The 12877-nt window shown below is 36.4% G+C and overlaps 1 protein-coding gene across 6 annotated transcripts in view; it reads left to right on the top strand.

The window, feature by feature from the left end:
- LOC143241080 (uncharacterized) overlaps positions 1-12877 on the top strand; it is a 62743-nt gene that overhangs the window by 14406 nt on the left and 35460 nt on the right. For 5 of the 6 annotated variants that reach the window (XM_076484596.1, XM_076484598.1, XM_076484594.1 and 2 more), the window contains one exon: positions 12683-12784. The exons of the other annotated variant lie outside the window; for it this stretch is intronic. In XM_076484596.1, the coding sequence (XP_076340711.1) occupies positions 12683-12784 (102 nt within the window). The remainder of the gene's footprint in view (positions 1-12682; positions 12785-12877) is intronic. 6 annotated transcript variants of the gene reach the window in all.

Below are 12877 nucleotides of genomic sequence, written 5' to 3'. Positions count from 1 at the left end.
AGAATGGTTAATGCTCATCTTGTTTGGTTCTTGGAATCAAACATCTTCCTCTCGCCCACACAGTTTGGGTTTCAAAGACAGCGCTCCACCATGGACACCCTGATTCGACTTGAAACATCAATCAGAGAAGTATTCTCAAATGACAACATCTTGTATCAATATTCTTTGACACTGAGAAGGCTTATGATACAACATGGAGGTATGGCATTTTGCGAGACCTCCGTATATATGGGTTACGTGGCCATTTGCCCATTTTTATTAAAAAAATTTTAATGGACAGGAAATTCCATGTTTGTTTGCATTTGACACTTTCCTGTTCTTTTCTACAGGAACTTGGAGTTCCTAAGAGCTGTGTTTTGAGTGTCGCACTTTTCAGTATAAAGATTAATTTCATCACTGAATAACACCCTGTTACTTTTGTAAACGAGCTCTATGTCGACTTTCACATCTCATCTGTCGTCGAACATGAGTTATATTGAACAGCATTTAGAGACTGCCCTTAATCATTCATTGAAGTGGACCACAGCAAACAACTTTAATTTCTCTCTCTCCCTCAAACCATTTGCATTCACTTTTGCTGCTAAAGGGGTATTCACCCTGATCCTGAACTCCATATTGGTGAAGTTGTGATGCCTGTGGTCTCTGAGATAAAGTTCTTGGGGCTTATCTTTGATCATAAGCTGACCTTTATACAACACATCAAGCAGCTACAGGTCAAATGTACAAGAGCACTGAACATCATTAGAACAATAACATTGCTCTATCCACTGGTCAGCCCATCCCTCCATGGTTTCTTACTATCCCCTAATGTTACCTATCTTTAAGTCATCTGACAAAAGCAGACATTCCTGATTGGAAATACTGTCTGTTATTTGCTGAACATCTTTAAACCATCCTTCCATTCCTATTTATACAAATGGTTTGAAAACCTGTGACTATGTGGGCTCTGCCATGGTTTGTAGTTTTTCTCTTGACATTGTAGACTAGATGTGAACATTGGTTTTATGCTATTTGTTGTTTTTTGTAAACTTTCTTTTGTTTTATCTTAATTTCCTTTTATGAATTTTACTAAATTTAATTTTAACTTTTTACTGGATGTTTAGTGCAGATAGCCTAGCTGCTTTGTGCCATTAAACACAAACCAACCCAATCCAACCAACCAAAAACCCCTAAAGTCAGTAATGTAGTAATACATAAAGAAATATCTTCCTAGTTGATTAAAAGGTCAAGGCAAAGACCAAACAGTGACTACTACAGTGAGTTTAAAAATGTATTAGCAAAAATATATCTTTGATACAATATAGTATTATAAATGTTTTGTGAAACTGGGCAGAGTACATGGTATCCCTAGAAACATTTCCATAAATTGTATATATACATTTACAGAATTTATTCAAGAGTTTAAGAATTTATATATGTATTAGAAAGGGCAAATATATTAAGATAATTAGTTGGTTTGATGAGGAACAAAGAAAACCATATGTCTTAGGAATGGAAATATATGAAAAAGAGGCATGCTTACTCACTCTGTGGAAATAATATTTACAAAGGGTTCATTTTTTTTATTTCTTTTATCTTTTCTTTTCCAAATCCTATTTCAGTGTTTCACTCTTTCTCAGGTGAACTAATAAAATTGTAAAGCTGATTAATTAAAATGAAAAGATAATTAGTTGTAAACATGGTGCTACATCGCAACAAGTTGGTTTCACAGGGTATCTCACCATGGATACTACCTTTGAGAAACCTACTGAAAGCAGGATGGATAAGAGGCTAATTTTAATTTCTTTCAGAAGGACTTCATGTGACCAACTTCACAAATTTTTATAAAGAGAGAAGTATTTTTCCTGTAAAATGGGTCTTGTTAGCTCGCACCAGTGAAATGAGGATTGGTAAGATAAGCAAGAATGGGTTCAGAGCTAACCCTTTTGCAAAGGGTCATGGCTCAAAAGTCGTGTCATCCTATTTGATTGAGCTACTATTTTATAAATTTATGGCATTAAGTTTGAAATTCATTTGAGGATTATAATTCAAACTTTAATGTTATATATGAGTTACTTTTTTAATTTAAAAGTCAATATTATTAAAACACACATAAATATAGATTTTAAGAAGTTATGTGGTATGCTGAATGCAGCACTGTTTAAAATTAGGTGTTTGTGATGTCAAAATAAGTCTCTACTTCCATACAAATTAGGAACTCAATTTACTAATATTATCAAGGTGGAATATAAAATAAAAATCTATATCTTTTTATTTTGCTGAGATATGGCCTATGTACTGAATCAAACACTGTGGACACATTCAACTCTTTCTACTCTTACTACAGTGTAGGACATGTGAATAACTAATTGACAGCCTACAATGTCCCCTTTATGGTTTTCTAAACCATTTGAATCTGTGAAAAGGCTACAGCATTCTTGCGGTCCAAGATTTGAAGGAGGAATTTTTCATATATTATAAAATCTAAAGAAAAACCTTGGTTATTAAGTTTAATAAATTATAATGAAATTCTGTGATATCTGTGTAGTTACTTATGATTTCTTGGTTATTCAACTGTATATATAAAACTATAAACTTTGTTAGATATTCTGCATGTACAAAATTATGTGCACATAGAGCTAAAATAAACATCCTATAACCTGAGCACTTTCGAAAGGTGGACTTTTCTTTTTTAGGGGCAATCTGGGAGTGAATGTTAGGGAATAGTAATCCAATAATATATTGAATATGTATCCTTCCAGAAATAGATCATGATTAGTTCAAAAGCTCAGTCAACAAATAAAATATTCCTTTTCCTGATGGAAAATTTACACTCATTTGGAAAGACCCATAGCTATCACAGGAAATGAATTTTTTTTTTTTATTGTCAGAATTTATACCAAAATGACATCTATAACTATATATCTGAAACTTTTGTTAAAGGGTGCCAACTCACCCAGAAAATAGAACTTTTCCCAATTCATGTAACAGATTTTCTTGGAAAACTTCAAGCAAAAACTTCATTTTGATTTATTCATCCATGCAAAATCCTAAAGCTGTACTGCATAGCTGAATAAATTAAAATGAAGTTTTTGCTTAAATGTTTTCAAGGAAATTCATGAATTGGCATGGAATGACCCTAAAGCTAGGAAGCCTAAATATTTGCTGAATTACTCAAATGATTATATTTTAGGGTAACCTTGATTATACTTTATTTACTATTTTTGAATTGTTAATAACAGATTGTAATTGTAATACTTTAAAATGAAGTAAACCATAGATTGAAGGATGTACTGCCTTAGATTTACTGCCAATAACCTGACAATGAATCTAAGGCACTGATGATATTTTATACACAAGAAATATTATGCTTTATTAATGTGAGGACAACAATGCCTTTTATTGTAACTGTTTTACTTCCAGCAATTGGTGTAACTTATTTTTGCTGAAGTTTTTCTATAAACTTTAATAACTGTAAAGACTGTATAACTTACACTATTTTGATATTTTGTGGAATGTTTTATTCTGAAACATACCTATGTTGCCACTTATAGCTATTATTTGATCACCAGGATTTCTTCTTTGCCCATCTGAGCAATAGTATGATTTTGTTTCTTCCTTGCTCCAGTCTTTTTTTTTTCCATTCAATTACCATTGGTGATAACTGTTTTGTGATACTCTCCTCCTATGTCAGTGCAACCGGTATCCTGTACTCTGTCCATACATAGAAATTGTGGGTCATGCTGGAAGATTAACTTCTTAGTTCTCTGAAGGGACTGTTAGGGCTTATCCAATATACAGAGGCATTTTCCCAACTCTCAAATAACACTCATTTCTTGAATTTTGGGGTTCTAAGACAGAGTTTATAATGTCACCTGAAAGGACAGCAAGCCAACAGACTTACAGTTCAACTTCTTCATTTTGCTTCCTTTTTCTTCACTTTGTTAGAAGACTATCAGGATCACTAGTATCAGTGAAGACAATCTGGCTTCATAGTTAGCATACATGTTGATTCAATTTAACTTCTGATTCCTCGTGATTGTTATTGGAGTCTCTGATTTCATCAGTTTGTATTGGAGGGGTCATAATTTGACCCATATTTATGAGTACTCAACCCTGACATGGATAACTGGCTACTGTTGGCAAAATTTCATCAGTTGTTATATCATCATATCCTGATTCTACTTCCAGATACAACCTAGGCTGGCTTTTCTTTTGGAACTGTTAAACCTATTCTTACTCCAGTTCAATTTGTAATCAACCTGTGTATTATTTAATTTTCCTCTTATCTCATAGTCAGACTGAGCTGTTTCCCATCTTGTTCAACACTATAGGTTAAGATGCCATGCTCTTACACATCTCTGGATGTTTCTTCTCTTCTGTGAATGTGGACATCACTCAGATCCTTTGTGCTTTTAAGGTGAGAATGCAAGCTCACCTTTAACTGGTCTTTAAATGATCAAGGATCGTACATACATACTTCCTTGTTTCTTCACTTTTCATAGTCAGGATCATTCTTCAATCTTGAGTTGTTAAATGAGGAAGCCATTAAAATTTGGGTTCCTCTACTGCCACTTCATTCAGGATTCTGTTTTCTTAATGTATGCCTTGTTTCAGGGTTGGGGTACATATACCAACAGTCAGGAATTCTAGAGTATATTTTTGGATGGTGCTAATTCCCTACACAATATTTTAATCTTCCTTGCCTTTCAACATGTCCCCTTGAGGTGGATTCCTGTACATGATGAGGGGACCTCCCAGAGAAGGTTCTGTACTTTCAACTTATCTCCTCTGGGATCTGAACATTCACCCATGTGTTTGCTGTGTGTAGTGACTCTTGAAGGGGAGGAAAGGATTTTGGTAGTTGAGTGGTCTTACTTCATCACACCACTTTGACCTTAAATTCCTGTAGATGGGCAGCTTTGGGGTGGTCCCCTCAAGCACAGTTGACTGGTACACTTGAGCTAGGGTCAATAGAGTACAAGTGTTAAACATTCTCAACAGGTGTTGTGGACATTGTGTCTGATACTGGTGTTCAGGTATAGTGTTCACGAAACCCTGGCATTGCTACAGTGTTCTTGTTTGGCATTGTACTACATCCCTTCATAGGGCTCTATAGTGGGTGGGGTCAGTGGGCACTAAAATGTAGCATCTTTATTATGGCTACCCCAATTTATGAAAAGCTAAATAAAAATGAAAAAAATTGAAGAAACAAAAGACCATGCACGGAAAACTCTGTTGTACAATCAACATCACAGTCCGATTCTCTACCTAGATTTCTGAGTATCTATTCCTTATCTGATAAATCCTTAGAACAGATATCCCCTTTTTATTCAAAAGGGATTAGAGGGGTTTGCTGGCTCCCCTAAGCTAGTAAAGTTGCACTCTGGAGACATTTCGGTTGAAACCTCTTCACCACAACATACCAAACTCCTCTTTAGATTCTTCCAGAGAAGTTATAGTTGAGAGAGATTTAAAGAACGTTCCTGAATCAGAAATTCTTGCTGGCTTCTTCAGCCAAGACTTTTTGGTGGTGCTTTGAATCTTCATTCACAAAGATGGAACTATGATGTCTACTAATGTTTTGACATTGATGTTTACATCACTATGTCTTCCTGCCACAGTCATAGCAGATTACCTGAACTGTAAGGTACGGCCATACATTCCTAACCCTCTCAGATGTTTCCAGTATCAATGGTTCATTTGGTTACTCAAAAAGGTTTTCATGGTTCTTTAACGTGTTTGTTGTGGTGGCAAAGACAATGACATTTACAATTGCAAACTAGAACCACACTTTGTAAACTGTAGTGGTACACATCCTTTTACTCTATTTCTTGCTGTGGAAGAGAAAGAGGTGCAACACTTGAAGAGTGTAAATAATATATACTACCCAGAGGCTCAGAAATTATTGTCCCTAACTCCATCTCAAACATATGCCATTGCACTCCATTCCACTGCCACAGTGGGAGTGAAGACATATCTCACCGTGCCTCCAGCAGTCATTTGTAAAACATCTCAAGAATTTTTCTTCTTCATGATTAAAAGATTTGACGAATCTACATCTTCCATCTCTGTCCCTGCCACTCCTTCCAGTGACTGCCCAGTTCCACTTCCCTTGGCTTCAGGTTTGGGTGTTTTCTCAGGTCCATCCTTTTCTGTAACACAGAAGTAAAACAACCATTTGTTCATGACCTCGGTTGCTTGGATTTTTATCCAAAGACAGGGACCACCCTGCTTGACCCAGGGCAGGTTCATGCAGGTCGGTAGATCTTCTTCCAATAAAGAAAAAATTTGGTAAAAAACAGGAGGTCTCCATGCCATACTCTCCTCCAAGTAAATAAAATGTCCACTTTCATCCAGTGGAACTATCGGGGTTTTCATTGAAATATAGATGACATTAGTGATTTGATTTATTCTTACCTTCCTATGTGTGTCTCCTAACAGGAAACATTTCTGAAATCTACTGATACAGTCACCCTTTGTCAGTTTTCTTTGTACAGAAAAGACAGGTTATGTGTTGGAAAAGTACATTGTGGGGTAGCACTGCTGGTTGATCAGCATGTGTCAACCCTGTCTTTGCCGCTTGATACATCTTTGGAGGCTGTAGCCATTTATGCTTCCTTGAGTTGTACCATCACTATTTGTTCTCTCTACCTCACTTCTGAAGAGATTTATGATCAGTCAGGTCTTGATGCCCTAATTGAACAGTTACTATCTCCCTTTTTAATACTGGAAGATTTTAAGGGACATACTTTGGGATGGTGCTGATATTTATTGGGAAGGGTCATATCATAGAGCATATGCTTTGGATCACAACCTATCTCTCTTCAGCACTAGTTCTTATACTTATTTTCATGCACCTAGTCAGTCATTTACAGTTTTTGATTTTTCTATATGCTCCCCTTCACTTTTCTCTTTTCTTGGAAAGTTGACAGTAACCCATGGGGCAGTGATCATTTTCCTATCATTTTGAGAGAGAGAGAGAGAGAGAGACTGGCTGTGCTTGATGCCACCTGCCCCGCATACCTTGATGGAAGTTGGACCAGGCTAACTGGCCCTCTTTCACTGCTCTCTCAGAACTTGATTGTGCCATTATCTGTAAGCCATTGATAGATGACTGCATTGCAGCAGTTACTGAATGTATTGTCCAGGCAGCTGCTCAATGTATTCTTAAAAGCTTGACATGTTTCCAACAGTATCTTCATCCTTGGTGGAATCTTGCATGCCACATGGCAAGGAAAGCTCAAAAACAGGCTTGTGATACCTTTCATAAGTGTCCCACACTTTATGCTGCACGGCATCTCAGTGGGCTCATGCACATGCTGGGCAAGTCAGATGCCAAAGGAATCTTGAATTAAATACACCTCTGGCATCTCTTCTACCAACAGTTCCAAAGTCATATGATACAAGATTTCAAAGGTCAGTGGACAGTATACTTCTGCCTCCTTTTGATCTTGCTCTGTGATGGCCAGGAAGTTGCTGAGGCCCAAAGCATCACCAATACTCTCAGTGAAAACGTTTTTCATGCATCTAGCACTTCTGATTCTTCTCTCACCTTTTTAGCCATCAAGACACAGACAGAAAATTGCCTTTTTCCTTTTGGGTTGATAATCTCTATGATCATAATTGCCCCTTTGTGTTAGTGGAACTCCAGGTTTCTCTTCATTAGACAGGTACTATATCAGATGGACCTTATGATATTCATTACAAGATGATGTACCATCTCTCTTCTGCCTCTCTTGCTCTTCTTTTGGTGGTTTTTAACTGGATCTGGCTGGAAAATGTTTTTCCTGATACTCGGTGCCATGCTATTATACTCCCTTTTTCTAAGTTTGGGAAGGATCCAAGATTTCTTTAAACTGTTACCCAATTGCTTTGATGAGCTGTCTCTGTAAGATCTTAGAGAGGATGGTTAATGCCCATCTTATTTGGTCCTTTGAATCAAACAACCTCCTCTCACCCACTCATTGTGGGTTCTGATGATAACACTCTACCATAGACCACCTGAATTGGCTTGAAACATCAATTAGGGAAACCATTCTCAAGAGACAACATCTTGTTTCTGTATTTTTTACTTTTAAAAAGCTTATTATAAAATGTAGAGATATGGCATCTTGTGGGACCTCCACTCGTATTGGTTGCACAGCCATTTACCCATATTTATTAAACATAAGAAGAGGGAATGTGTCAAACACATGGACTTGGAGTCCCTCAGGGCTGAGTCTTGAGTGTTATGCTTTTCATTGTAAAGATTAATGCCATCAGTGAACAACTCTCCCCTAGAGTTGCAAACGGTCTCTATTTCAACAACTTCCACATTCAGTCGTCGAGCATGAGGCTTATTGAAGGACAGCTACAGACTGTCCTCTGTCATTTAATGAAGTGAACCACAGCAAATGGTTTAGCCTTTTCTTGCTCCAAAACCCTTTACATTCATTTCTGCCACCAACAAGGTATTCACCCAGATCTCTAGCTCAGTCTTGGAGAAGTCGTGCTTCCCGTGGTCCCCGAGACAGAGTTCTTGGGACTTATCTTTCACTGTAAGCTAACATTTATTCCACACATGAAGCAGCTACATGTCAAGTGTATAAGGGCACTGAACATCATCCATGTCCTCTTTTCCACCTCTTGAGGAGCAGGTTGATGTTCTATGCTTAAAATCTGTTGTGCGCTTATTTGATCAAAGCTGGACTATGTGTCTCTAGCCTTCAAGATGTTAGTTCCTATTCACCATCAGGGGCTTTCTGCACTTCTGCAGTCCAGAGTTTGTACACTACTGCCACAAACCTCTTCTGTACCTTCGCTGTTTGCAAGTGTTTTTATTGTATGCTTCGAAACTTCAATCCTTACCACAGCATCCCACCTAGGATTGTGTTTTCTTTCCTCAGTGGGCCATGCTTTCTCAGAATAGATGGTCTGTCATTGTTCCTTTTGGTCTTCATATCTAGATGCACTAAGTTGTATTGGGTCTGTTCTTGGATGACTTTGCTGTATCCATTGCTCAGCTCATTCCATAAGAGCTTATTTCCATTCCTAAAAGTGACCTTTCTTTGTGTCATTTGAAGAAGGCAGATAATCCCAATTGGAAATACCATGTTTCATTTGCCAAATATCTTTCAAATATCCTTCCATTTCCATTTATATGCATGGTTCAAAATCAGATGACTTTGTGAGCTCTGCCATGGTTTGTTGTGGTTTGATGGTCGCGTGAAAATTTCCTCTAAAATTTCTGTGTTCACTGCTGAACTATATGCCATTCCTCTTGCCCTGGACCACATAGAAGCTAAGCGGTACTCAAATTGCACTATCTATATTGACTCTATTAGTTCTCTATTGGCCCTGGAATCACTTCACATTAGTTCTCACCCTGTTCTTGCCGATATTCAAAACCAACTGGTCTATTTCTCTCTATCCAGTTTTTCTGGACACCAGGCCATGTAGGTATTAACAGGAATAAGCTCGCTGACATTGCAGCTAAATCTGTCTGCTCTGGTACTACCACCACTGCACCTTTCCCATACACGAACTACAGTCCTGTATTCAAGGCTTGGCTCCATGCCAGTTGGCAGTCAACTTAAAGTGAGGAAAATGAAAACAAGCTTTTCCAGATCAAACCTTCTGTTGCTCTTTGGCCATCTTGCTTCCATAGGGATTGGAAGAAGAAGGTTGTCCTGGCTAGGCTAAGTATTTGTGACCTTCCTTTAAGTCACTTGAAGAAGGCAGATACTCTCGATTGGAAATACCATCTTCCATTTGCCAAACATCTTTCAAACCATACTTCCATTTTCATTTATATGCATGGTTCAAAATCAGGTAGCTTTGTAAGCTCTGCCATGGTTTGTTGTGTGTTCCACTAATGCAGTAGATGGTGATGACTAGGTGCCTTCCCTCTAATCTTACACTGCTAAACTAGGGATGGCTAGTGTAGATAGCCCTCATGTAGCTTTGTGCAAAATTCAAAACAACAAAACCATTCTGGTGTGTCCAACTTTTTCATCTCCTTTTAGGCTTCCTCTCTGGAGGCAGCCATGATTGGATATGGTGCATCCAACTGTACAGAAGCTCAAGCTTCTGGCATAGTAGGTTAATGCCATCTTTCACACAGCATTGGGACTTAATTTCCGAGGTTTATATGTATCTGGATTACCTTATGCTGACTCCAAAAGTCCTTTTCCCAAAGGTAATGCATACATATTGGCAGTGTTGTGCTAGAAAAGGTTAAGCCGTTTTCAGTCAGTCCTGTCAACCATAACTCATTTCTTTCACAGAAGTTTTTTGCATTTTTCACAATCATCATTATTTATAATGGCCTTTTTGGCCACTGTTTGATTATCATACCTTTTTTTAAGTCCTCAGTACTCTCCAGATTCCTCACAATATTTTGCTGAATTATCCCAAATGACCATTCCTGATATTTAATACACTAAGAAGTGAAAAAAAAACCCAACAAAAATGGGACTGTTGATGCTTGGAAAAGGGAATAATGGACAGATGAGTCCAAGTTTTAAATATTTGTTTCAAAGTGTAGATTGCACATGTGGTAGAAGAAATGTGAAAAATACTTGCCTCAATGCATAGTACCTACCATGAAGCATGAGGAAGACAGTGTGATGATTTGGTGATGGGGATGTATTTTATTCTGAGACAGCAAGTAATATTTGCAAAATAGATGGAATAATGGATCAATGCAAGAACCATCAGATACTGATCTGTCATGGTGTACCCTGTAGGTTTCATATTATTGGTAAAGGATTCTACTACCAAGATGATGATCCCAAACAATTATCCAACCTATGCAGAAATTACTTAACTAAGAAAGAAGCTGCTGGAGTCATTCAAATGATTTAATAGCCCCCAAAAAGCTTCCAGTCTTAACCCAATTGAACAGATCTGAGATTTTATAGATCAGTAACTTGACAAATCAAAGTTACTTCCAAAGAAATTTTATAGGAGTGTATTAGAAACATTTGGAGTAAATTCTTAAAGGACACTGATTAAATATGTTGCAACAATATATGAGACTGTCTACAGTTATTAAAGCAAAAGGGGTACACATCGTTAACTGTTTGCTGAACTCAAACACTTGAAATATGAAAGTTAATAAAATGATGTTTCTTCTGTGATTCAATTTCCATTGTGTTTTTAAAAGTAGCCTGAAATCTAATTTTTGTCTTATTTCCTGACTTTTACATCGTACTATATATATGTAAACACACACACACATATCTTTATATTTGTATATAATATTGTCATTCAATTGCTCTCGCCACCACCAAAAGATATAGGGACTGAGACCCCTTAATTCCAACCCTGAGTAGTGAAACTTTAGCTGTGTGGTTGGGTTTACCCATAGTAATGATCACTTATATACAATTCCACCCATGATACAAGGAGAAAGTTCAGGATGAAGGGCATACCTGTTCTGTATGTAGTATGGTTTTACCATTCTTATCTTGACACATCTATGATCTATGCAAATGCTTTTTGTATGAACAGTGGCCTCTCCACCTTCTCAGTGTGGGATTCTAGCTATAAGTGGCAGAATATGTAATTATGTTTGAGAAGTTAACATTTTTCTGAATTTAAAATGTATTTACAATGATACTTACTTCTGCTAACACTCTCCTGCCCTTTCTCTCCATTAAGAGCTGATGTTAGAAACTGGAATGGTATCAATCTTGAAATAGTAATAAAAGTATTTGAATGAGGTGTTTATATACAAGTGTTGGCAGAGATAAGTATTATCGGAAATACATTTTCTATTTAGGAAAATGTTAACCAGCAAGAAACTTTAGATACTGTTTAAAACTCAATAATAGGTGATCCATTCTTATCTACTTGTCATGAACATGCTTTATAAGACTCAAATTTCTTTGTTATATTTTATATCTGAGCCCATTTACACTGTCCTAGCATGTAATTATTGGTTTTCAGAATGACTTGACCAGTAGTCATTTTTAAGAAATTTACCACTTACTGTTACTTATAGATCAGTTTGCTTTTGAGAACATACTTCACTGAAACTGCTTTTACTGTACTATATTGGTTGTAAAAAAAAAATGCTTGTTTATTCCAAATATGCATTTTAAATACAAACAGTAATTCAAATACCAAAACAGAATATCCAAAAGTACAGTTTGCTTGGGATTCTAACTCGTATAGGTTATAACAATTTCATTTTGTACTGCAGCACTGACTTAGAAATTAACCCTTGTTGCTTTTAAGTTAAATTGTAGCACATTTAAGCAAGTTACAAATTTGATTTTTGACAAGAATGATAAGAAAGTTTACCTTAAAAGAGGGAAAATTTCTTCAGCTTTTATCATGTTTAGAATCTTAGTCTTATAAATACAAAAAATATACATTCAAAATTATCACTTACTTGTATATAATTGTTTTTTTATATATTACACTTTCTGTTATGTGTAATAGATTCTGGAAAATACATTACTTTCTTATACACTTGTGTGACACACAACCATTTAATGCTTTCAAATTATTTAATTATGAGGCTTTGCTGTATTCTTATATTGTTGTGTATGTGCAGTTTTTTACCAAAGATTTGGACTTGCAAAATAATATTTTGAAAGCTTTGCCATTTAGCTCACTTTACTTGAACTATTTATTATACATAATACTTTGAATGCATTTAACACGTTTTACTTGCTTATTTTTCTAAAATGTTTCCCACTGTATATTTCAGCCCAATGCAGAAACAGTTGTGGAGAAGGAGGATTTTGTGTGAGACCAAATTGGTGTCATTGTTACACTGGGAGAGAAAGTGTTACTTGTTATTCTTATACAGGTAGAATTATCCCAAATTTTAAGTGGATCAGGCATTTCTTTTCACATTCATAAGTTTGCTTGTTAAGTTCATATCAACCATTTGATTATTATT

This window comes from Tachypleus tridentatus, chromosome 13 (genome assembly GCF_004210375.1).
Source record: "Tachypleus tridentatus isolate NWPU-2018 chromosome 13, ASM421037v1, whole genome shotgun sequence".
Taxonomy (NCBI): Eukaryota; Metazoa; Arthropoda; class Merostomata; order Xiphosura; family Limulidae; genus Tachypleus; species Tachypleus tridentatus.
The sequence above is the reverse complement of the archived record's forward strand: the minus strand, read 5'-3'. Positions and strand labels throughout refer to the sequence as shown.